This window comes from Pan paniscus, chromosome 21, assembly GCF_029289425.2.
Source record: "Pan paniscus chromosome 21, NHGRI_mPanPan1-v2.0_pri, whole genome shotgun sequence".
In the NCBI taxonomy this organism is placed as follows: Eukaryota; Metazoa; Chordata; class Mammalia; order Primates; family Hominidae; genus Pan; species Pan paniscus.
In genome coordinates, this window is record NC_073270.2 from 20,555,001 (window position 1) to 20,581,855 (window position 26,855).

At 44.6% G+C, this 26,855-nt stretch overlaps 1 protein-coding gene across 1 annotated transcript in view; it reads left to right on the forward strand.

The window, feature by feature from the left end:
- Positions 1–26,855, forward strand: part of SLC24A3 (solute carrier family 24 member 3) — a 512,775-nt gene that overhangs the window by 457,106 nt on the left and 28,814 nt on the right. The window contains exons 8-13 of the mRNA XM_008962961.5: positions 717–742; positions 8,352–8,405; positions 14,667–14,800; positions 16,982–17,142; positions 17,906–18,167; positions 26,035–26,201. Coding sequence (XP_008961209.3) covers positions 717–742; positions 8,352–8,405; positions 14,667–14,800; positions 16,982–17,142; positions 17,906–18,167; positions 26,035–26,201 — 804 coding nt within the window. The remainder of the gene's footprint in view (positions 1–716; positions 743–8,351; positions 8,406–14,666; positions 14,801–16,981; positions 17,143–17,905; positions 18,168–26,034; positions 26,202–26,855) is intronic.

A 26,855-nucleotide genomic window follows, 5' to 3' on the forward strand; every position in this document is an offset into this window, starting at 1 on the left:
AGTAAACCTCAGTGGGGTGCTAGTGTGCCTTTGACTGCTTCTGACCCCTAATAATCTTCCTTAGTGAAAGGGCAGGACCATGCCCAGGGCTTGGGCAGCCAACAGTGTCCAGATGGGATTTGCAAACACCATTTGTTGTTATTGCACTTATTTTTCGGGGTGATGGCAAGGAGTGTTGATCCCCTACTTCTGGTTGTGATGTGAAGTTTCCTTTGAAAATAAATTATTTTAAGGAAACAAAAAAAATCAATTAAAAGAAAAAACTGAGCCCATAGAAGTCCAAGCACTTGTATAAAAACTGAAGATGCACAGACATGCAGAAATCTTACAGAGACTAATATTTGGAAGAACCTGCTGAGTTCCTACATCCCCTTGCAGGTCTAAGATTCTACAATGGGCCTTGCTTTACAAAGCAGGTTAGTCACACTTCCCTGTCACTCTGATGTTGTACAGAAATTGCAGGAAGAAGGGAATTACCTGAGGCTATTCTTTTCCACACATGCCCACCCTGATCTACCAACACCTCCTTCCACTAACACTGGCCAAAGGCCAAACCAGTACAGAGGGAAGTTTTACCCACAGGGACTCCAGGTCCCAGGACAACCCAGTCCTGATTACACCATCCCAGGAACAAGGTGGACACTGCGTGCAGCCTTAAAGCATGTGTGTGTGTGTGTGTGTGTGTCTAATCTTCTATTCTTTTTATTTTTTCACAGTTTATTTATGATGAAAAAGTTTCCTGGTAAGTACCTCTCTTTCCCCTTCTCATTTCTGAATGTTATGTTGCAGAGCCAAATATATTGAAGACCAGTGTTGGGATTCAAGAAAGAAAGGGAAGTGTCATGACAGCTTAGAATGAGGAGAATTTCCTAGGAACCCTCTGCACACCTCAGGGGAGAAATTAAATTCATTTTCACAGAGTCAAGACCTTTCCTCTTGGGCTAGAGTGGTGGGGTTCTATTTGAGATCCTCATATCTAAATGTCTTTATTATCCTATGTCTGGACATCATGGCTTAGCTGTGTCTTTCTACAGTCAGCCATGTGCTAGGGTAGAGTTAAGATTTGACTGATTTTTTGGCCGGGCACAGTGGCTCACACCTGTAATCCCAGCACTTTGAGAGGCCGAGGCGGGTGGATCACGAGGTCAGGAGATCGAGACCATCCTGGCTAATACGGTGAAACCCCGTCTCTACTAAAAATACAAAAAATTAGCCGGGCGTGGTGGTAGGCACCTGTAGTCCCAGCTACTCAAGAGGCTGAGGCAGGAGAATGGCATGAACCTGGGAGGTGGAGCTTGCAGTGAGCCAAGATCACACCACTGCACTCCAGCCTGGGCGACACAATGAGACTCCATCCCCCACCCCCAAAAAAAAAAATTGTGTCCAAACCAAGCTCCATGTTCCCAATCCCATGTTTATCTTAGGAATTAGGACCCAGGCACTTCTGTGACCATTAATCCATTAAAGTTCCCCCTGACTTTCAAAAGATCTTAGAGCTCTGAAAATTGGTGTTGTTGGGGATGTTTTATTTTGATAGAAACTGTTGCCCAGATTAAATATATGGCAAGACATTTGCATTTGGTCCAACTGTTCAAATCCTCGTTTTCGAGGTGGGTTCTGAGCAAATCAAACATGTTTGAAATGGAAATGGAAATCGAGTGTATTGTGCATTCTCGTTACATATTTTCCGAATATTTGATCTACAGAGGTAAGCAATGTGAAATAACATATTAGGAATAGGCGTAGGTAGAAAATCTCCCTGGTATTATTGAAAGCTGTGAATGAGCCAGAACAAGTAGAGTCCACCAGGCTTCACTTTCAGCAAAATGACTGCTAACTCTTTGTTGGTGTGGGCCTCTCTGTATCTGAGGACATCTCTGACTTTCAGAATTAGGGGGCAGTGGAGAACCCATCACATTGATGATAAATGTTACTTGCTATGTCAGGGTATTAAGATACTTTTGCTAACTCTCCTCTTTGCAAGAAGAAAGAGGAGGAGACAGCTAGGAGAAAATAAGAAGGAGGTCTTCTTTGAATCATAGTGACCAATAGGCTGAAAGGAATTGACATGCCCAGGAGCACCCCAAATCAGAGAGCCTCCTTGTTATATCATCCTGGAGGTGGCTGCCAAATGGAATGAGGGGCATTTTTCCCCCCTGTCCTTGGGGATAAAGTGCAGCACAAGAAAACTTCCAGAAGCTGATGGCGTAGTTAGCACAACCACTGCTCTGCCTTAGCAAACAGTAGGTGCTTCAACGTTGCTCAGTGGTGCTAGTCTTTGCTAATGACACTCCCCAAAAGACAAATAAGTTGTGATCACAGTTGATCTCAGAAATGTGTGTGCTGCTCTTGTGCAGAAACATATTAGGAAAGGCTACCCAGGATGGTTTGCTGTCAGCCTTAGAGGGAGCTGTCTTTTCTACCACCTCCATGGCATTGCTGTATGAAAGCCATGGCAAGTGAAGAAAGCAGGCTTCACCATCAGCCCATTTCACTCCGTATCCTCAAAACATCTCGGGATAGTTCAGATGGTTTGGAGCAAGAAAAGGAGTGTCTATTTCATCTTCATTCCTAAGGCTTTTCCCATGATGTTAGGTAACCCCATCCTAGGGTAGGTGCCCGAGCCTGCAGCAGAAGGCTCTAGATTCTGGAAGGTACAAGTCATCAGAGCCCTCGCCCTGAGCACCGAGGCTCCCTCTCATCCAATTATGAGTAAGAGGCTGGGAGGGCCATGGATACATGAGTTGCAAATCCCCAGGTGTGTCTTGATCTATCTGGGGAGCATTGGAATCATAAGTCATGCACAGTTGTGGCTTCCAGGGAAGAACTGGCCTGGGGGGCCTTGGTGGCACCAGAACTACATTCTTCCCAGAGCACTGGCCTGTCGTGTAACTTGTTATTACACGCATGGGCTGATGAAGAGCATTTTGCACGTGAGTGAGGCTGAGAAATTAAAGTCTGTGCCACGGCCCTTATCTACTTTGGGACTCCCGGGGATTTCAACTTCTCATTTAATGGATGAAAAATAATGGAAGTTTAAGAATTTTTTACTCTTCACTTCTCCTATCTTCTTACCAAGCCAATCACGACCATTTATTTTGCTGAAATGGTGCGTGTAGGTGCTGATTTCTCTCTTTAAAATCAGAGTCTTCAGTCTGTGCAATTAAAGCACAGTAACATTTTGAAAATACCTTTAACAGAGAGTTCCATTCCTTGTTATAGAACATTCCAGCATGGCCTAGAGATTTCAAAGCAGGTAACCAGTTCACCCCGAAAAATCCTCAAAGGGAAACAAATTTCCATTGTGTTTATTTCGAAACTACAGTACTCTTTAGGAGGAAGTGAGCTTTGTCAAATACAAATACACCAGGGCAAAGTACCCCTGTCATGCAGTTCAGATTCTTTCACCATTCCTGAAGCAGCATTCTGCAGGAAGTCACATTCAGTCAAAAAATGGTGGTTGACAGTTAGTCAGGATTGATTTTAGTAGCAGGTACTAGAAGAACCAGCTACAGCGTATTGAATACATACTGGTGTATTTTTCTTACTATCAGTGTCCCGGATGTACATGGTGCTGTGGCTCTGCATTTCCCCTGGCCTTTGCCTAATGGTCCCAAGATGGCTGCTGCAGCCCCAGCCACCAAGTTCATATTGAAGAAAGGAAGGAGGAAGAAGGGGCACTGTTGTTCTTTTTGGCACACTTCCACCTTGCATCTCTTTGGTCGCAGAAGGGTCTGCCTTGACCACTGAGCAGCCAGGGAGATTAGAATGACCACTTTAGACCAATCATGATTCATGCTCAGGGCCTAGGGGTCAGGCGCACCCTCTTTGAGATCAGAAGGGCTCCATTTGCTGCCTCGACCTAGTGGGTGGGGTTCTCTTAGCAGGGAAGAGGCAGGGGAATAGTGGTGAGTGCTTTTCGGTTAGGTGCCTATGTGCTAAAAGACACTTGACATAGGAAGCATCGACAGGGCATGGTGGCTCACGCCCGTAATCCCAGCTTTTTGGGAGGCTGAGGCAGGTGGATCACTTGAGGTTAGGAGTTCGAGACCAGCCTGGCCAACATGGTGAAAACCCATCTCTACTGAAAATACAAAAATTAGCCAGGCATGGTGATGCCCAATTGTAGTCCCGGCTGCTCGGGAGGCTGAGGCCGGAGAATAGCTTGAACCCTGGAAGCGGAGGTTGCTGTGAGCCAAGATTGTGCCACTGCACTCCAGCCTGGGTGACAGAGCAAGACTCTGTCTCAAAAAAAAAAAAAAGAAAAAAGTGTCAGAGGCCCACATATTAGGATGTATGCTCGACCCACAGAGCAAGCCCATGTTGTTGCCAGAAGGAATTCGGAATGTGTCTTCAGGGAGTCTGAAGGCCCAACAAGAAAACTAAAGAACACAGGGCAATGGTTTGGTTTCTTCTTTTGAGTCCGAAGTTGTGACTTTGGGAGAGAAAAGAGACCCTGGGATTGCAACCTGGAAACTCTTCCTGGTGGGGCTGGAAAACAGCTTTTGCTGTTCTGGGACGTGTTCAGGAAACCAGAGCCAACAGTGTACCCAGGTGAGGAGAGGAGCAGTCCTCACATCTGAGAAGGAACCGTCTTTGGTGAGAATCAGGGACCCATTGAAAATGATTCAAAATGGAAGCCTGGGGAGGGAAGAAACAAACCCAGATCAGCTACAGAATGGGATCCTCAGAGGACAGTGGGTGAGGTGTGCTCAGGAGGAAAGGGGAGAAGGTGCCCAGCGTCCTAGGTGAAAGGGCGAGAAAGGGGACCAAGGAGGGCCAAGTGACTTCCAAGGTCTGGACGCTTCCTAAGCACCTCCTCTACGCCAGGGAAACATGTCATACAAAACCAGAGCTGGCCCGACCTGGAGCTCTCTCAGGCTGGAGGGATGCAGACCCTTGACATGTAACTATGGGACCACATGGAGAGGCTCACCACACTGAGGAGAGGGGGTGGGGGGAAGGGCCCTGAAGAGCATTAGGCCAAGGCTTGATGATCCAAATTCAACCAGGTCAAAAATGCATGAGGAACAGCAGGTGGGGCGGCACAGAGGCCTCCTAGAGCCCACTGGGTTCACTGGGGAGGAAGCCTGGTGAGCCCTGTGTCTGAACGCCAACAGAGCAAACTTGAAATGTCAACAAAAGCAAGGAATCTCATCCTACAGTCATCTCTGCAAAATGGCCAGAGAGAACCTGGTTTGAATATTGCAACAGAAGGGCTTTTGATGAGTAAAAAATTGAAAAGATCTAAAATAATTAGAAAGAGCATACATACACCTGTTTAGAAAGTGCTGGACTTAATTCAATCTGACTACAATATTTCATTAAAGTTGATTCATTTTCTGGTGACTTCTCACTGAATCTATTAAAATGCATCTAAGCAATAACGTGACATCCCTTCAGAACCTGGGAGCCTGTTCCTTCCAAATGAATGGGCTGTGAATAAATCTCACTTTTCACCATGAAGTGTATGCTACGTATACATTGGCATTGATGAGATAAGAACTATGTTCAGGCCACTGGAGGCATTTTGCAACTGAAAATTGATGTTTGGAGGGAGTGTCACCTGCACAGATGAGCTGATGGCTGCCTTCTGCTGGGGAGAATAGGCAAGTGGGCAAGACCTGGGGGTGTCTGCGTGGGGAGAAATCAGTTGTTGGCATTTTAAATCTCTGGATAATGAGACACCAGATACCAGGGAAGGTGTCAGGTGTGAGGAGTGGTGTCAAGTGACTGCTAGAAACAGGTGTTAGTTACATAATAAATGAGTAATAAATATATAAACAAGATAATCACAGACTGCTTAGAGGTTTGAAGAACATAAACAGGGTCATGTGAGAGAAAGTCGGGCAGGGACAGGCAGGGAAGATTGCTTGGAGGAGGTGATATTTAAAAGCTGGTATCTGCAGGATAAAAGTGGCCAGCCAAGGAGTGAAGGGAAAGCCATTCCTGGCCAAAAGAACATTCAGTGCAAAGGCTCTGGGAGAGGGAAAGAGACAGCTGTGTGCAAATGAAAGGCCATTGAGGTGGGGCACAGATAGGACACAAGACAACATGGAGACAGAAGAAAAGGCCAGGATTTGCAAGGAAAAAGGAAACTTTCATTTTTTTTCTTAGGCATTTTGGGAAGTAAAGATTTTAAGAAGTGCATTGACATGCTCCCATAGTATCAAGGAAACCAGTTCAGAGGTTGAAGTGAAAATGACCTAGGGAGGGCGCAGTAGAGAAGAAAGAAGTCAATGATTGATGAAATACTTGAGACACAGAGTCCGATGGATATGGGAGTGAGGAAAAGGGAGTGCTCCATATTGATTTCCAGATTCTGGGCTTGACTGGGCAGGGAGTGGTACAGTTGACTGAAAGGACAAAGCCCAGGGTTTTTTTTTGTTTTTGTTTTTTTGTTTGTTTGTTTGTTTTTTTGTTTTAAGGAGGCTAGGAAATAAGAATGAAGAATTCTGTTCTGATAGACATTTAGACTTCCAGGTGCAGAGGCCAAATATATGAATCTGGAGCTGGAGAGAGGTGTGGTGTGGATGTGTAAATTGGGGGTCATTATCATGTATTTGATGTTTATAGCAATAGGTCAGGATGAGGTCACCTAGGGAGAAAACATAGGCAATAAAGATGGCCCAATAATGAGAGGATGAACTGAAGGAGTGGAGGAGGCAAAGGAGATGGAGAAGGAGAAACTGGGGGCAGGAAGGAAGCCAGGTGTGTGGCCTCTCGGCAGTCAGAAGAGAGGGTTTTATGAAGCGGGGCAGATGATCTCCTTTCAGATGCTACCAGGAAATCGAACAGGATGATGGACAACCACCCACTCATGCTTGGATTGGTGTGGATGGAAATCACTGGTGCCCTTGACAGGTGATTCAGGAGATCGGTGGGTGTGAAAGTTAGGCTAGAGAAATTTGCCAACTGAATGAGAGGCACTGAAATGCAGTGTGCACAGCCCTTTAAGAAGTTTTGCCATGACAGAAGCTGAGAAATGTGGCAGAAATTGAAAGGGCTTGGATACCCTGATTTCCTCTCTCAATAGTGCATCTGAGCACTTTCTAGAATAAATACCTACATCTTTGCATAATTTGTTTTGGAAGGGAGAGGGAAGAAAGGGTTTTACTGTGTCGCCCAGGCTGTGGTGCAGTGGTGTGATCATAGCTTACTGTAGCCTCCATCTCCTGAGCTCAAGCAATCCTCCCGCCTCAGCCTCCCCAAGTAGCTGAGACTCCAGGGGGCACACCACCATACCTGGCTAATTTTTTAATTTTTTTCTGGAGACGGGGTCTTGTTATGTTGCTCAGGCTGTTCTGGAACTTGGGGACATAAGTGATCCTTTCCTCTCAGCCTCCCAAAATGCTGGGATTACAGGAGCGGGTCACTGTGCCCAGCCTGCATAATCATTCTTAATGGATACATGAACCTACGTATCATTTATGTACCCAGTGCCCTATTTTATAACCACCTGGCTTCCTTCCAGCTTTTCACTTTTTTATAAACACTGCTGCAGGAAAAACCCTTGTGTATGTATCCTTTTCACATTTGAACAAATATTTCTCTAGGATCAGCTTCTAGACATGGAATTTGAAAAGAGAAAAGGAAGGATGGGTATAACCTGGAGTTTCCTCATCTGACCATTCTCCAGTAACCTACCATTGAAGCCAAAATTACTCCCTCAATGAGCTGATTTGATTCTGTAGCTAAAGCGAAACCTGGAAAACAAGCTCCTGGTTTTTAGTTGGAAGCCACTAAGATAAAGAAAACAGAAGTATTCAGACTATTAGAAGCTCAAGGCACATTCTAGCGGGTTTTTCTTTTCTTCCTTCCTGTGGAATGTTTTCCCACTTATTCCTTCTTACTCTTCGACTGGTACCTTCCCTGCCCAGGTTCCGTCTGTCTGTCTGCCTGCCTCTCTCCCCACTTCTACCCTTTATGCCTGGCTCCTATATATCCAACAATCCCTCAGGCATCCCCGGCAATTCCTCTAATTTTAGTTTCCCCTTGTAAATATGTCTGAATAGTTTCAGTGAATGATTAAGCTGAGACCAGATGTATACATATTGACCTATATTCAGCAACGTGTATGAAAGGCTTGCTGCTTTCAAAGAGCTCTTTTAGGTGACAAATAACAGAGAGGAAGGGGCATTTTCCCTTTAGGTGAGGAGAGAAGAGAAAGATGGTTGACAGCCTTATGCAGCATAGAGAATGTCTCTAGACCAGGAAATATCCATCACCTAGCACCGTCTGCCTTCTCCTTACTATCCTGGCCGTTTGCATCGAATATGTCTTTAAAAATGAGGCAGGTGAGTTTCACAGATGTCCATGACTGTCTTTAACTGTTCTTGGTTTACACACAGGTGGGAGTCTTTAGTCCTTGTGCTGATGTATCTTATCTACATTGTCATCATGAAGTAAGTAAAATTCTTCATTTCTTTTCCAAAACTGTTTCTTGCATTCCACATTATGTGATGATGTGGGAAGAGGATTGGGGCGGGTATCTGACTGGTTTTTCAGTGTGTATCATCACAGTCACTTGGCTCCCTGCCAGACTGTTGTGAGTCACTGTAATTTTGATTAGTATCAATTGTAGTGACCTCTCCAGCCCATATTCGATGATAGACTCAAAGCTTCAGTGTTTCACTTGAGAACTCTCTAGAACCCCTAATCTCTCTTCAGGATCTGGCAGCTCTGGGAGGTTCCTTCACTCTCTTTCTTAACACAAAGGAGATAAAACTCAATACATTACACTGCTATAGAGGGTGAGAGAAGATGCAAGGTAGTCTGCTGCCAGTCTACTCAATATGGCAGCCAACATGAGCCAGCCATCTGGTGGTCTGTGTAGACCCAGTATCTAGGGCTTGCTTGTGAAGGGAATTCCTAGGGTAGGACCTTCATCAAACATATCCTGGCATGGAATTATCATGAGGTAACTGATGAAGAGTTAGTTAAGAGACAGCTGAAATCATGGATCAAATATCTGTGGACTTCCATTATTCATATGGTATTAGTCATCCACTGCTGCATAACAAACCATCCCAAAACTTAGTGGCTGAAAAGCACAAACATGTATTATCTCACACATTGTCTGAGAGTTAGGAACCCAGGAGCAGCTTAACTGCAAGGTTCTGGCTCAGAGTCTCTCATGAGTTTGCAGCCAGAGCTGCCATCATGTACTGGACTGGTGTGGGAGAACCTGCCTTCAAGCGATGCTGGCTCTTGACTGGCGGGCTGTTTCTCACCACATGGGCTCCTCCCTAGAGCTGCTTGAGTGGCTTCCTCCAGAGCAAGTGGTTCAAGACAGAGAGCAAGAAGGGCCCTGCAGCACCTTTTATAATACCCCAGAAGTCACACGCCATTACTGCTACCATATTCTGTTTATTAGCAGCGAGTCACTAAGTCCAGTCCACACTCAAGGGGCTGGCATCACTTAGTGAAGGGAAAAATGTCAAAGAACTGTTGATGTATTTTAAAACCACCATGTTATGACATATGTTCTTTTCCCTCCTGGAGTTGGGGTAGCTTATTTATATCAAGAATTTGCCAGGCGCAGTGGCTCATGCCTGTAATCTCAGCACTTTGAAAGGCCAAGGTGAGCGGATCACTTGAAATTAGGAGTTCGTGACCAGCCTGGCCAACATGGTGAAACCCCATCTCTACTAAAAATACAAAAATTAGCCAGGCGTGGTGGCGTGCACCTGTAATCCCAGCTGCTTGGGAGGAGGCAGGAGAATCGCTGGAACCCGGGAGGCAGAGGTTGCAATGAGCTGAGATCGCGCCACCACTCCAGCCTGGGTGACAGAGCGAGACTCCATCTCATTAAAAAAAAAAAAAAAAAAAAATTGTATGACCAATGTTTCCCATGCTGTAAGTTAAATGTAAGCACCATGGTGGTAAGCCTGCTGGTTCATCTTTTTGCCAGGCACCACTGGGATGAGGAGGTTATAAAGAATGCAGAGATGTTCTGTGCTGCAACTGCCCAACCCCGTGGGAGCTGCTGCTTTTCCTCTAAATTAGCCCATGTTTCCCCACATATGTAGCCGTAGGAGTGACTGCCTTCTCTAGGGGCAAGAAAGTAGAAATCCATCAACAATGGCCAGTTTGGACATATCAGGTAGCAGTCTGGAACTGACACATTAAGGTTTCTTATTGTTGAGACATGACAAAAGTTAATTCTGGTGACCAGTGACTGAGACACTTGTTGAGAGAAATCAACACGGACATTGGCAAATATCACAGGAGCAATGAAGGTAGAAGCTGGCTTGGCCAGTGCCCAGGGTGGGCTGTAGGCAATCTGCTGCCAGTCTACTCAATATGGGGGCCAACATTTGTGAGGGGAGCCATCCAATGGTTACTGTAGACCCCACATCTGGAGCTTAGTGGAGAAGGGCCTTCCTAGAGTAGGACCTTAGTCATACATATCCTGGTACCATAAGGTAACTAATGAAGAAACCAGAAGTCACACACCGTAGAACTAATCATTTAAAAATACCAACAGATGAGCTCTCATGAAAACCAGAGTTGATCCAAAGCCTTTCCAAACTTTCCAGCCCCCAAAGGAAAAGCCTTTAAAGATCAGAGCACCCATCTTATGCCTCTTTGTCTCAAAGAGCAAAACTATATAGCAAATCAGTGCCAAAGTGGGGAAGCCTCAAACTACTGTCTGTGTGTGTACTCACACATCTTCCTTTGCTGTTTTCTAGTGCATCGTTTCAATTTTTTAACATTTTGAGGCTCTAATTGAGCTCCCAAAAGTGGATTAGTTGATTATTCTGGAAGAATCGCCACACAGTGTCTGCTCTATGCCCAACATTAATCTTGGGTCTTGAATCTTAATTTTCATGAAAGTGTGTTTCAAAATGAATTCACTAAGGGCTTCAGAGAGTTAAGTATTCTTCAAAAACAGATGTGGCCAGAGAGAAGAAGACTTGAGGAATTTTGCTGGCATGCATCTTATAGCCACTGCTCCCCTTTTCCAAGCCACCTTGAAGCCCATGAGTCGCTGGCAGGACACGTGTACAGTAAGATAGTACAGCGAACACATCCTCTCCTCTTCCCCAAACCGTACCAAATGTGGAAGCTAATGAGGTGTGTTTCTGCTGATGCCTCACTTTTACCAACATTCCAGCTGTTCAAACTGGCAGGATACAAATAAAACTGGGAATGGAAGCTACTGTGCTCATGAAATTTTCTGCATAAATTCTGGTCCTAAGTTCTAAATTGAAATCTCTGCTCTTTAGCCATCCCCCTCTGCAATCAGAGGCTTTAATCATTGGGTTTTATCAAATCTGATTTATAAAATTGCATGCTTCACAATAAAATAGCTTCAGGGTGCAAGCACAAAATTTAAAACATTCAATTAAAAATATAAAACAGCAACAGTAGTTAAGAAAAAAAACAGCATATATTAGAATCGTCAGCTGCCTCCTAGGTGGAGAGTTTTTAAATGACTTTAAACATTCTATCTGAAGGTCAAAAAGCAATTTCAGATTGTCCAGTTAGGTAGAAACCTTCAGGGAGCATGAAGCATGCCTGGCCTTGGCAAGGATTGATTTCTGTACATCCCAGGTCACTGCTCTGGGATTTGTTCCCCAGATGGGGTATGTGTGCTGGTGGTTAAGAACCAGTACCTCACATTCAGCCCTGACAGCGGAGCCCCCTGCCACTGACAGTCATGGGACCTCAGCCAAGTTCTTCAGCCATCTTGAATCTCAGTTTCCTCTTCTGCAAAACAAGATTAATAATAATTTCTACTATTATTATATATATTCCATGAGAACGGAATGTGACAGCTTAGTTAAGCTGTCAAGCTAAGTTAAGCTTAGTTTAACCTGGTATCCAGTTTTGAGAAAGCCCTCACTGTATAGTATTATTATCCTGTTCTCTAAACCCTGATAAATGTATAATACATGAGTTTGCTTTTGTACTTTAAAAGCAAAACCTAATCACTGGGCACTGTAGTGCATGCCTGTGATCCCAGCTATTCAGAAAGCTGGAGCGAGAGGATTGCTTGAAGCCAGGAGTTTGAGACTAACCTCGGCAACATAGCAAGACCCCGTTTCAAAAAAAAAAAAAAGCAAACCTTTATGCAAGTCAGTATTTCTTTCAGGGAAATGGAGTCTAAGTCAAGATGACAGAAACACTGCCTCTTTCCCTGTCGCTCTACAGGGCAAGGCATCCTTGTCGAATCTAGAAAGTGTGGAGGCCTTTTCACTAACAGGAATTTTGAATATATACAGGAGTCCGCAGAATAGTATGATGAACCCCATGCATTCGTCACCACCCCCAGCAACCATCAACCCACAGTTGCCCCATCCACACCCTATTCACTTCCCTTTTCTCCTATAATTTTGAAGTCCCGGACATCATACTAGTTCATCCACAAAAATTCCAGTATACATCTGGACATCTCTAGACACAGCTGGATACTCTTTTAGGATTCTAAAAGGACTATTTTCTTTAACATAACCACATTATCTTCATACCTAAAATTAATACTAATTCCTTAATATCATAAAGTACCTAATGTTCAAATTTTCAGTGGCCTCACAAATGTCTTTTTCATTGTTTTCTTTTAGTTTCATAGATATCATAAATATTTTTAAAATGAGAATTCAAATAAATTCCACTCATTAGAATTGGTGGCCCATGACTTGCTGCTGTGTCTGTATGTGTGTGCATATGTGTGTGTGCATTTTCCTTGCACTTTGTTCTTTAATGAAGTTTGGCTGTTTGCTCTGCAGAGTTGCCCACGGTTGGAAAGCGTTGATTATATCCCATGATGTGGCGCAGTCTGTTCCCTTGGCCTCTGTGTCTGTGTGTGTGTCTGTGTGTGTATGTGTGTGCATGAGTGGGTGTCTATGTGTGTGTGTCTGTGTGTCTGTGTGCTGTGTGTCTGTGTGTGTGTCTGTATGTGTCTGTGTGTGCGAGTGTGTGTCTGTGTCTGTGTGTGTGTCTGTGTGTGTCTCTGTGTGTGTCTGTGTGTCTCTGTGTGAGTGTCTGTATGTGCATGTGTGTGTGTGTGCATTTTCCTTGCACTTTGTTCTTTGATGAAGTTTGGCTGTTTGCTCTGCAGAGTTGCCCATGGTTGGAAACTGTTGATTATATCCCATGCTGTGGTGCAATCTGTTCCCTTGGCCTATGTGTTTCCTATATGTCTGTAATTGATCTGATTCGGGCTAGACTATGTCCCAAGTGGTGGTAAAGTTCCATCACCAGGAGGCACGGTGATGTCTGCCTTTCTCTGCCTGTAGTGTTGGCAGCCATCAGCATTCAGGTTCCATCACCAGGAGGCACGGTGATGTCTGCCTTTCTCTGTCTGTAGTGTTGGCAGCCATCAGTGCTCAGTGTCTGCATCTATTATTTCGTTTGGGTTGCAAAATAGTGGTGTTCTAATTCTACGCTTCGTGTCTTATGAACTACAAATGGCACCCGTCACTTTGACTAGTTTTCCGTTCTCTCTCATGCAATGTAGTAACTGCACATTCCTAGAGAGTACAGGAAAGAACTTATGGATGAGACGGTCCAGCCACAGAGGACCTCTTCGTCTCTCTGAGGTTTTGTTGCCATAGGCCAGCCACCTCAGAGCTATACCCACTGAAGAATCAGGCACAAAGGAGATAGCTGGGAGGGAATCCAGAGAGCTTCATGTCTGTAGCAGCAAAGAGATGAGGAAGGGGAAGAGAAACATAGGTTGAGTGGCCTTCCAGCTGGCAACTTACGGTCACCATGCCTAACTGCCATGCCTATGGGAGGCCGGAGGTCAAACTGGAGGTCCCCAGTGGGCTGTCCCATGGCCAGTAAACGATGGAGGGGGAAAAGCAGTAGCAGCCTTCTGTGACATGGAAACTGTGCCTGGCTGTCTTTGCCCGTGAGTTTTTATGAGTTTTCTAGGATTCCTCTGTGGGAATCTTCTCATACTAAAGCTAGGGAGACTGTAAAAAACCATCCTCGGAACTTGTACAAGCTTCTTCCCTTCCCACCTCAGCCTGCTGGGGCATCTAAGGAACACTGCGCAATGTATTCACTTGATCATTCTGGAGGATAATAGCCTAGAATTTTTTCATAAAGCTAAGGGCCCATTGGATCTGAAACTTAGGCACGATAGTCATAGAAATTTGGAGAATCCCAACCCATGACCTCAGGAAACCAAAGCCATACAGAGACCCAGATGGCCAACCGGACTGTAGCACATAGACTGTGACACACAGCCACTGCTCCTGGGGAGTGGTGTGGATGAAGCAGCTTCTCCTTCTCCCAAAAAGCTGGTCCCTGATTACAAAGGCCCTGGAGATGTGGCCCAGAGGAGGTAGACCTTGACCATCCTACTGAGTCTTAGCACAGTCCTTCCATGTGCAGACTGAGAAGGGGAGCTCAATCCCAGAGAGGCCTCCACTGGCATGAAAGAGGTGGCAAAGTAAGCAATGTGCCCATGTGCTCTGGTTTATTTCTATAATGGTGGTTTTCTTTTCACTTACCATTAGTTCATAAATTGGGAAATGGGACAGGTTGTATATTCTGAGGGGGAATGGGTTGACAAAATTAGAACACTAATAACCTGAGGCCTGGGGACTGTACATACAGACTGGGAGAGCTCTCAGAAGCACTTGGTGGGAGTTGAGAAATGGGAGAATGGCAAACACTGATGGACTCTGCCCACTTGTTGCTTTGCTCAGATATAACGCTTGCATACATCAGTGCTTTGAGAGGAGGACAAAAGGTGCCGGGAACATGGTCAACGGATTGGCCAACAATGCTGAAATTGATGACAGCAGCAACTGCGACGCAACTGTGGTGCTACTTAAGAAAGGTAACCAAGGAGAGCACTTTGGGGTCCAAGGCAGGAGGATCACTTGAGGCCAGGAGTTCAAGACCAGCCTGGCCAACATGGCAAATCCCCATCTTTACTAAAAATACAACAAAATTAACCGGGAGTGGTAGCCCAAGCCTGTAATCCCAGCTGCAGGGAGGCCGAGGCACGAGAATCGCTTGAACGCAGGAGGCAGACGTTGCAGTGAGCCGAGATTGCTCTACCGCACTCCAGTCAGGACAACAGAGCCAGACCCTATCTCAAAAAAAAAAAAAGAAAGAAAGAAAAGGTAACCAAGGAGATATTGTGTGCGAGAAGAAAGTGCTAGAATATGAGCCCATCTGCCCACTCTCATAGCCACACATGGCGTGTCCCAGCTGGCCTTGAGAGGGCACTCCCTGCCCGGAGAGAGCAGAAGTTTCCAGTCCTCCAACCCTCCTTTTCACTACAATGTCATGGAGCCATCTCATACCTGGTAAGCCCCTTAGAGCTCAGAAAGCCCCCTGGAAATTCCCAGGCAACACATTTGCTGGGAGTGCTGCAGAGAACAGGATGGCAAAGGAAAGGAGACCCTAGGTTCTGAGATAGGGTTTTGGTTGTGTGACCATGAAGCAGGTTATGTAACCTCTTGAGCCTCAGTTTTCTCTTCTGAAATATGAGAATCATTTTTGTAATAAGCAAAGTAGATAAATATGTGTCAGAGTTTAGTGCAATGTTCTATAAACGACAGGTGTTATTAGTATATTACTAGATCCAAATTCACTTTAAGGCTACGTTAACTCAGTTTCCAAGCTGCAAACAGAAATAGAAAAGTGCCTTCCTCTTCAAAGTAATTCTTGTATTCAGTCGAGTCTTACAAAACAGCTGAGATACTAAGGGAAATTAGATGGTGCTCTCAAATATATAATATTTTTTCTAAGAGGAACTCAGAAATAATCATTTAATTTTACCTGGAATGTGTTTTTTACTTAAATTTTTAAACTTTTCTCTTGAAATATGGGAGTTTATTTTTTCTTGGTCCCATATGGTTGCTTTGCAGGAAGAAAAAAAAGAAATTAGAAAGGTTATTTTCAAATACATCTATGGGTTATTTTCAAATATATCTCTGACATCACTGCATCATTAGATTTTCAAAATTAAATATTTGATATATTTTTCTGAATGATTATACATATGTTTAACAAATGACTTAGGTGATTTAGTACCATTTCACATGAGGATTTTATTTAGTTTCTTCTCTTCTGGGTAGTTTATAACCGTAAAAGGAATATGCTAAAGAGAGCTACCTAGTATTAGCCAGTGTTTCCAGAGAACACTTCATGCTTTAGTGGCTTGGAAAACAGGAGCTAGTACTACAGGAGGCTGCAGCCAAGTACCCTTGAACTGTGTGCATATACAGCTCATTCATAGAGAGGGAGCTGGACCCTTCGTGCAACATTATTTTTTAGGCCTTCTGGTGAACTATCACACAAGATTTGTCCCAAGCACCCTTCTGACCTCGGTTCTCTGTAACATGAACAACTCACCCACCACTTGTCAGCTCTGCTCATAGACTGGGCTGAGGGAATGTGTACATTTCACCACCATGTCCTCCAGTGCAGAATTGCACTAACGTCAATTCAGCAGCATTTAACAGCTCAGTATGAATATTGCTGGCATTTGAAGGGCATATAGGGTACAAAGTTCTTGGAGTCTTCTCTGTGCCCCAGATCTGAATGGTGGGGAAAGAATCCTTTAAGGACAAGGAGGAATTCTCTTATGGTATCATTAATTCTTACCATGTCAATGAATGAGGCTTAAATTGTTTCAAGTCCTTTCAAAAGATTTAACATGAACACCCATGGAAAGGAGATTTTGACTCTTGTTCAAAATTTGCTCACTGCAACCCTTCCTGGCTGGCTGGATGAATGGAAAGAAGGAAGGAAAGAAGGAATAAGGAAAGAAGAGTGGATGGATGGATGGATAGGTGAGTTGGATGGATGGAAAGAAGAATGAATGCATGGATGGGTGGAAGGAAGGAAGAAATAAGGAAAGAAGAGTGGATGAGTGGATAGACGGATGGGTGAATGGATGGGAGGAAAGAAGGGAGGAAGAGAAAAGAAGGGAAGGAAGAATAAATGAATGCCTCTTTCCTGCTCCTGGCCTCCATGTTATTTTACCTTATGTTTTTCGTTTCCCTAGCAAATTTCCACCGCAAAGCATCAGTGATCATGGTGGACGAGCTGCTGTCGGCCTACCCACACCAGCTTTCCTTCTCTGAGGCTGGCCTTCGAATCATGATAACCAGCCACTTTCCCCCCAAGACCCGGCTCTCCATGGCCAGTCGCATGTTGATCAATGAGGTACCTGGGAAAGCACTGTCCACTGCCCACTGGACAGGGGTGGGAAACTCTGGGAAGGAGAGAAGGTTTCTTGTTTGAAAGAAGAAGCACCTAACTCAAAGTTTAACACCACAGCATCCCTCAGCCATTTCCTAATCTTAGTTCCCTGGGCCAGCTGTATATCTGGCCCTTGCTCTTCCCTCCACGTGTTGAGACATGGACTAATTTCCATTTATATAGAAAACTCCCCTGTTCCTTCTCCCTTTCACCCACATTTTTCTTCTATTCTTCCATTTGAATAAAGCCCCCTGATGTGAACTTGCACAGAAATTGTTTCTAACTAAGGGTTACCTTAGTTTAAAGTAATCCAGAGTCCCTGACTTGAATTTTGCTGTGCATTCCTTTTCTGGAATATAGCCTTATTGATACACTAGACCAAACACAGTTGTGCAGCTTTCTCACATAGGGACTCAGGAACTCCTGCAGTCTGGGGAAGAAAGATGACATCACAGTGCACAGAGTGTCAAGGAACTGCACATCCCCTAAGAATTTTCCTCTAAAGGGATTTGCAAGTTCTAATGGGTCATAAAAGACTAATCTTTCCTCCCAGATGGAAGTTGTCTGGAGTTGGTTATCACATTGAGAGGCCCCTTAAAACTTGACTCCAGGGTCTTCTGGAAGCATATCGTCAGCTGCCAAGGAAAGATCCCAACAGTTCATGTTCTGAGTGTAAGGTATTTGCAATCCCTCTGACCGTAGTAAGAGTGTGCCTTTCTCTTTCCAGAGACAAAGATTGATAAACAGCAGGGCTTATACCAATGGGGAATCTGAGGTGGCCATCAAAATCCCAATTAAGCACACCGTGGAGAATGGGACAGGGCCCAGCAGTGCCCCAGACAGGGGCGTGAATGGGACACGGAGGGACGATGTTGTGGCTGAGGCTGGCAATGAAACAGAGAATGAAAATGAGGACAATGAGAATGATGAGGAGGAAGAGGAGGACGAGGATGACGATGAAGGACCGTACACACCATTCGACCCCCCCTGTAAGAGGTTCTATGTCTGGGCTGGGGTTGGGAGCTATTTTGAGCCACTGAGTAGATGCCCTTGACTTAGATTATCTTTTTACCATTCAATTTTTTAAAATCTCTGTATGAACATGAGACTATGTATATCAAGTCTCCTTTGGGCAGGACTTTGTTGTAGAAGTTCAAAGATGGCCAAGATGGGGGTCCATGATCATTGGTTGAAATGTGAACTCTTTAATCAACTGTGTTTTGTGGAAGTGTTACTGAAATGCCAGGGATTTGTTCTAGGTCCTGCTCATCAGTGCACAGAAAGCCAGTCACTGAGACAACGAATATTGCCAGGGAAGAAGGCTTTAATCAGGTGCTGCAGCTGAGGAGATAGGAGATCAGTCTCAAATCCATCTCGCTGACCAACTGAAATTGGGGATTATATAGCAGGGAAGGAATGTAGCTACCTTCCAGCAAGCAGGAATTAGGGAGAAGTAAGGAAGAGGAATTGCTCCGCAGGAAATAGGCAGTCCATCAGGCATCACGATGAAGGAGAGATCTGACTCCTCATTGTCCAGACACAATGATCTGGTGAGTTTCAGTTCCTTGATGCCATCTGGGAGGCCTAAGGGTCCATTTCCTGAGAAAAGAGCTCAGGGAAGACAAATGTAAGTTTCGCAAGTTTTAAAGCTGAGAGAGAGTCAGTTTTTATATTAATTCAAAAGAAACTATAAGCATCAGTTCTATGGGACAGTTGGGCTGGTTTCAGGGGACGGTCTTATCTTACTTAGCTGTTCTGCAGGAACTTTTGGTATGAAGGAAGAAATGCCCATGACCCTTGTGGGCAAGGCAGCTTGGTGCACAAAAGGAGAGGCACGTCACTCACCTCCACCCATCCCATTGCACCTAGCCGGGAGAGCTGTCCTGCCAAAGCCAGCCTGGTGGATGCCAAGGCCTGAAGAAGCTTTCAGGACCTCAGCCACCAGGGTGGTGTCCTCCTCTCCCAACTGCTGCCTCCAACAAGGACTTGGTTGTTCCAGAAACTGTTTCACCCCACCCCACCCATTATCAGAGCAGGTGGACCACGCCCAAAGAATTCAGCCTATTTGCTGGACCTTCCAGAAGCTTCTGGCTGTTTCAGGGAAGAGTACACTAGTTTGATTCACATTGACTGTCAAGTGTGTGAGGCTCAGTATACATGTGCAGCAACCTCTTTGGGACGTTTGAATGTGCAGGATTATCTAAAGAAACGTTTGATTCACTTGAAAGCCCATTTAATGATAGGACATGGTGCCGAGTGTCAGAGTCCTGTGTTAATTTCGGATGCAGGGTCTTGCTGTGCTCCAGGGGAGCTCCTTTCTGTCCAGAGGACAACAAGTAAAACTTGAACCAGAGATGCCCCTGTGCCCACTCAGGGCACCCAAGATCTCAACCTCTTCAAGAACTTATCAGAAAATATTCATCCAGATTCCCATTCCCCCAGGTCCCTTACCTCCCCCCCAAAGCTAAATCATTACTTGTTAGTACATTATCTTCATAGAAAAAAATGTACACTCATTCTTTATCCATTTTGCCACCATCAGATATATTTCTTGGCAACCTTTCCTATCAACCAAGACAAAAACATCTTAAGGATTAAATGAGAAAACACTCCTTTCCTCCCTTGTAAACCCTTCCATTCATTTTCTGTTGCTGCATAACAAAATACCACATATTTTGCAGCTCAAAACAAGACCCACTGATTAGCTTACAGTTCTGTAGGTCAGAAGTCCTGCTGGATTCTGTCTCACAGGCCGTAATGAAGGTCTAGCCAGGGCTACATTCCTTTGCAGAGGCTCTGGGAGAAATCATTACCAGGCACCGGTTCATTGCGGCTGTGCAGGTCCTTGATGGCTGTCAGCTGGGGATGTCCCACTGTTCCTAAAAGCCACAGAGCCCCTCCACCTTCACCTGGATGTGTGGAGCTCTTCCCGCCATCATTCCTAATCTCTCTGGCTCCCCTTTTGCTTTTGAGGACTCTTTGCAGCTAGATCAGGCACCTGCACAATCTCTCTACCTAAAGGTCAACTGTGCCATACAACACAGCACAGTCACAAGGCTGATAGCTCATCCCACTCACAGACCCTGAGAATCTTAGGGACCTGTGTCTAGAATTCCACTTACTCAACCCCTGTTTTCAGAGTCCGCCATTAGCTGGCCATAACCAAGCTCCAGTAATGCTTATTTCGCTAAACTCTTTCACTAATTAAACAGTTGAGCCAGTGGAAGTTCTGTAAGTGACCAAGTTCTATGTTAGCATCTTGGGAGCCCAGAATCCCCAAGTGCACCCCTCCAGGGGACAATGAAAGATGCGTGTGTGAGATGAGACCAAGTCTGGCCCAGTGCCTGGGCCTCGTTACTGATTGGGACCAAGCACCCCTTTCAGATCCCTGGTTCCGTATTTCTCTCCTGGATGAGAGCTAACTGTGGGGTTTCAAGGTCTTTGAAACTCGTGCTCGCCACCCTCTGTCTCACTGTGATTAGGTTGCAGATGATGGAGGCCTCAGACCTTCCAGCCACACCTTCTGGGCTCCTGTGTATGAGGAGACATGGCTGCAGGCATCTCACCCCCAACAGATGCTTCACCTGAGGCTCAGGAACCCCACATCCCCTCCCGTGTCCTTCCTGAAGCACAGACAGGAGAGAAGAGACGATACTCTGTGTGGTCGTACCATCCCGTGGGGTCTCCATGTCATTCAAGGGCTCCCAGCTGCCAAGATAGAAAGCAGAATTCCAAGTTCTTCTCTAGCAGCCCTTCTCACCAGGGCTTCCTTAATGAAATGCACGTTCTGATTCAGGAGGTCTAGGGTGAGGCCCGAGTCTGCATTGCTAATCAAGAACCGGCTGCCCCCCATCCTGTGACACTGACGCTGCTGGTCTGTGTGCCACACTTGGAGCACCGAGAGGCTAGAGACCTAGAGGCACTCAGCAATCTTCCCAGTTCTTCTAAGATGCGGGAAAGCCTGATTCAGAGCCCGGGTCTGCCTTTGAAAAGAGTGGGCTCCCCCAATTACAACTGTCTCTTCCCCTCCACCAGCTGCTAAGGAATCCCAGGCCCGGAATTAGGAACTCCATTTTAAGGCAAGGGGACTGAATGTCCAGCCAGGCCCACTTTCTAGGGCAGGCAGGCCTCTGCTTATGGGTGAGAAGCCTGCGGGGTGCTTCCGGCCAGCAGAGGGCATTGAGAAGCCAGGGAGTTAGTTCTGGGAGCCCCAGATGGGTTCCTATCAAGTCAAGTTCCTGTGGACTGAAAAAGGTCCGTCCACATGATGAGGACATTTTTCTCTCTCATAGTCATCCTGCAAGGCGTGAGTACCCTGTTTCTGGCACCCAGCCACAGTGCTTTCTTCTCTCAGGACTTGACTATAATGGGTATGATGATTACCAAGAAAGTAATTATTTAGGAGTATGTGAATACTGTTGTGAGTTCATATATGTACATATATGTACAGTGTGCAATTTAAGATTGATATAACATAGTGTTAACATGCACATGTATACTGTGTACACTTAATATATTGTATACATGTATAATATATGCGCAGATATTAACATATTTATGTTTATATATGTATATACTATATTATAGGTTATATACACACAATATACATATATACATCTACACTTGGTATATGCACATACATACATATAAACGTGCAGCTATTGTTATCTCTTGGGTGAAGAAAGCCTTATTGTTGACAGACAGCAAAAGAAACCTTTTCATGTGTATATAGGTAAACACATTTCCATGGGAAAGAAAAACTAGAAGGAAATACACCAAAATATAAGTAGGTTTTTCCAAAGCAAAATTATGTTTTTTCTATATTTTTTACTTTAAAACATTGTACATTTTTATTGCCGATATTATCGGAACAAATGTATATGTTTAGGTCTAGGTCTAAAATACTGTGCAATAACTTTCTCTCTTTGATAGAATTCAGCTTTCTTCAAAGCTGACTGAGGAACATAATTTAGAAACAAATCCTTTTGCTTGCTTGTTAAAGCCAAGTCCAACTCAAAGGGATACTATCATGCTTACGGGCCGGCTCCGGCCCCTGACTTCAGCTCTCAGTTGCTGGCTGACTTTTGTGAAATCAGGTAATCACCAACACATCAGGTCCATGGTCAGGGAAGTTTTTTCCCTTAATTCATTGCTGTACCCCCAGCACCTGCAGCAGTGCCTGGCACAAAAAGGCATAGAGGACATTCACAGATATTTATTAAATGAATGAATGAAGAATAAACCTATCCCCCTTGTGGCTCTGTTTTGACCCAATGGTAATAGAGCAGAAGATGGAAAAATGTCCAGAAATGTTGTTGACTCAAAGAGGAAAGGAAACCTTTTTAACCCCTTTATTCAGAAATGGAAATTAAGGGCTGGGCGTGATGGCTCATGCCTGTAATCCCAGAACTTTGGGAGGCAAAGGGAGGATGCGGATCACCTGAGTTCAGGAGTTGGAGACCAGCCTGGCCAACATGGCAAAACCCCATCTCTACTAAAAATACAAAAGTTAGCCAGGCATGGTGGCACACGCCTGTAATCCTAGCTACTCGGGAGGCTGAGGCAGGAGAATCACTTGAACCTGGGAGGCAAAGGTTGCAGTGAGCTGAGATTGCACCACTGCACTCCAGCCTGGGCAAAAGAGTGAGGAAAATTAAGACCAGCTAAAATGTGGGTGATCTTTATTTGACTGCCTTTGTTCCTCAAAATCATTTTTTAAAAACACCTTATATTTGTTATATTTGCTGCATTACATTTAAATATATGATTCAGATAATGCTCATTGAATTTCTGCTTTTAAGCTTCTGTTGTTACAAAGGGGCAATAACTTAAAGAAAGCATATATGTCATTGAAAATGATGTTTTCCAGATATAATGCCCTCCCAGTGTCCAGTCAGAAATTTTTAAAGCAGTTGATAAAAACTCAAAATTCACTGGCACTAACTTACACTTCTTACAACTTTGTCTAATCAATATCATTTTCCAAGCTCTTGCACTCGTAAGTTCTGACTTCATTTTTTCCTTCCCTCTTTTTTTTTATTTTCTGAAGAATGTGAAAGAGCCAAGTTGGGATCATTTCTCTTCCTCTTCCTGTGTTTCTTCGTAATCTTTGATTGGGTGTGTATTTTAAACTAAACCGAGTTACTCTGTCCGTTTGAGGGCATCAGCCATATGGAAGGCCGTTGAGGGGATTCTAGGAGGTTCCACATGGGTAAATGCCTTATCAGCACATTGCAGGATTTAGGAATGTGCCAAATTCCAGGATGCATTTGGGATCCAAAGAGCTGGCCATATCCTGGATTCTGCAGCATCTGGAAGCCCCTCTCCAAACAACTGTCAGCCAGGCTTCTTGATTTACAAAGCAAGCACAGTCTCTATGTTCTCATCATTCACTTGACCATCTCCAAAGCTTAAATCTAACAAGACTCATAGCAGCTAATAGGAAAACACTTCTCTTTTCTTACTATTTTTTTTGTTTGTTTGCTTTACTCTGTACTTGTAAATTGGATAGCCTTAGATTCTCAAAACCAAGTAATTTTCTTTGGTCTGTCTGATTAGATTGTTCATAATAACATTATTACTACTACTGTTACTGATATTTACTGAAAATGCAATATAAGCCCTGCACTATCCCTGCCTTTCAATCAGGTGCTAAACAAGTGAGAAGACCCCTGTTCTCATAGACTTTATTCTAATTTGAGGGAGACTGAAAATAAATTAAGAAACAACCCTGCTGGTTTAAGACAGGAAATATTTGCATGAAACAAATAAAAATATTTGCTATGAAACAAATAGAAAAGCAGGAGTGAGATGATGAGAGTTATATTTAGATTTATCTGAGGGCTTGGTGACATTCGAGCAGTGAAGTGGCCTGCGTGACAGGGCAGATTCTGCCATGAGAAGATCCAGGCAGAAGACCTGCGAGGGCAAAGTCCTTGAGGCAGGAAAAGGCTTGGAGTGTCTGAGGACAGAAAGTTAGCCAAGACCAGGGAGTATGTGAGCAGGGAGAGTGGCAGGTGCGGCAAAATCAGGCAGTGCCTTACAGACCATGGTGGGGAGACCTGATTTTACTCTAAGGGCAGTGGAGGCCAATGGAAGGTTCTAGAACAATTTGGTTTTTGAGACTCTTTCCTCTGGCTACTGGTAGCAAACAGATGGGGAGGTAGGATAGGCATTGGAGCAGTAGTCCCCGTAGGAAGCCAGGTTGTCAGCCAGGCCTTGGTGAACCTAGCCCCAGCGGAGGCTGTGGGGATGATGAGATGGTGGGAATGTCCTGTCAGGTTGCCAGGGTTGGCTGTGGGGGATAAAAGAAAGGGAAAGATCAAGAATGACTCCCAGGATTTTGACTGGAACGACTTGTGAGCTCATGTTGTCCCAGCCCTCGTCCTAATATCATCTCATTTAATTCTCCCAGCAACTCTGTGAGCTCAGTGCTGCTGTATACACATTTTCACAGATGAAGAAACTGAGGTGTAGAGAGTTTAATTAACTGAGTCATTCAACTCATAAGCCACAGAGCAAGGACCGGAGCCCAGCACTATCTAATGAGAAACCCCTCTGCCTCCCATAGACACTGTGCCTCGGCCCTTTAAGAGAGGCCAGAGGGTGCCAGAAATAATGTTAGATACTTTTTCTATCTATGCAGTTTTAAGAAACTATTTGGAGATTGGTAGGATATATGAAACAAATACTGGATACTGGTCTCAAATTATAAAATACATTTTATTAAACATTTAATTACTGTTCAAATGTTATAATATAAAAATTCCTCCTTAACTCTGGTGGGAATATAAAATGGTTCAATCATTTTGGAAAACTGGCAGTTTCTTATAAAGTTAAATAAATACCCACCTTATGACTCAGCAATTTTCCTGGGTCTTCGTCCAAGAGAGATGAAACATGCCCACAAAAAGACTTGTACAACAATGTTCATAGTCACCTGGCTTGTAATACCCTCAAACTGGCAACAAACAAATGCTCACCCACCGCCATATGGATAACAAATCGTAGCACATTCATAGGAGGGAATACTACACAGCAATTAAAAGGAATGGATCACGCAACACGAATGAATCTCAATCACATTATGTTGAAAAGAAGAAGGAAGGCACGAAAACATCCTATATGGTTTTATTTGAAGTTGGAGAACAGTAAAAACAATATCTGTGGTGGTAGAGGGTGAGGGTTTGACTAGAAAGAGGCACAGCAAACTTTCTGGAAGGTAGAGGCACTGTGTATCTGGATTGCATTGAGGAATACATGGAAATATGTATGCATATTTCTTTCTAGAGGTGAATTAGCAGTTAATCAGGTTAGTAATACAGGTCTAGGGAGAGCCTTCAAATCCTCTTTGAAGATTCCGGCGCGCTGACCGACGATGCTGAGAAATTCCACCAGGTGGCGCTGCGTCCGCTAACGCTTTATTATCGGGCGAAAACGTGGAAAACAGAAGCCCACTGGAGGTCTTCCTAGCTCCCCACCCCCATTTCGACCCCCTGCACCTACACACATTCCACCTCTTTTTTCACCTGAGTATCCTCCTCTCTTTTCCCACCTGGCCATCTGCCAAACCATCCCCCTAGCCTGGTATTACTAAGAAGTGATTCACCCTCTCATTTCGGAGACCTAATCAGCAGGTGGGCAGTGGATAATTTTTTTTTTTTTATTCTGTTTGGTGTTGCATGTCAGGTTTCGTTGGTGATGGAAAGTCATTTGAATGTTCTAGGAAAAGAGCAATATAATAAGGTTTCATTCTGGGGAAAGCAGTACAGACACTTGGCAGAGCAAAGAAATAAAGCTAACTGGGGTTCTTTGTTATTTTTTTTTATTTCTTTTTGGCCTTTTTCATTTTTCCAGCGGGTAAACTGGAAACAGTGAAATGGGCGTTCACCTGGCCGCTGAGTTTCGTCTTATACTTCACTGTACCCAACTGCAACAAGCCGCGCTGGGAGAAATGGTTCATGGTGACGTTTGCTTCCTCCACGCTGTGGATCGCAGCCTTCTCCTACATGATGGTGTGGATGGTGAGTGCAATCGGGACCCCATGGCACTGTTAAATCTCTTTAGAGAATAAAGAAGGGAATAAGAGTCAGGGTTTCAGCCGATAACTGTACTAGTCAGCTATTGCTACAATAAGCTGCACAACGAACCACTCCTAAACTTAGTAGTTTAGAATTGCAGGCACCGATTCCCCTGCTCACACGTCTTCAGGTTGACTGTGGATTCATTAATCTTAGCTGGGACCTGCTATGCAGCTCTGCTTCAGGCTTCAGGGTGGTCATGTTTGATTCAGGCAGCAGGTGGGGTCCATGTCTACTCCACGTGTCTGCTCATTTTCTTTGTACCAGAGGCTAGCTACCTGGGGTATGCTCTTCTCACAGTGCATCATTAGAATGCAAGAGAGTACGTGGAAACACGAAATGCCTCCAGGATCTTCGCCTGGCCCTGACTTCCCATCATGTCCACTCACATTTTACTGGCCAAGCCCCACATCAATGGCATGGGGGAAATGTACTCCACCTGCTCCAGTGGGAAGAACAGCCATGTCACAGGGCAAAGGACATGGAGGAAAGGCACAAAGAATTGGGAAATGATGATCAATCCCTATGGGCATCTTAGTTTCTTCAGCCAGACAATGAGGCATTGTATGAGGTGATCACTCAAGGGTCCCTTCTGAG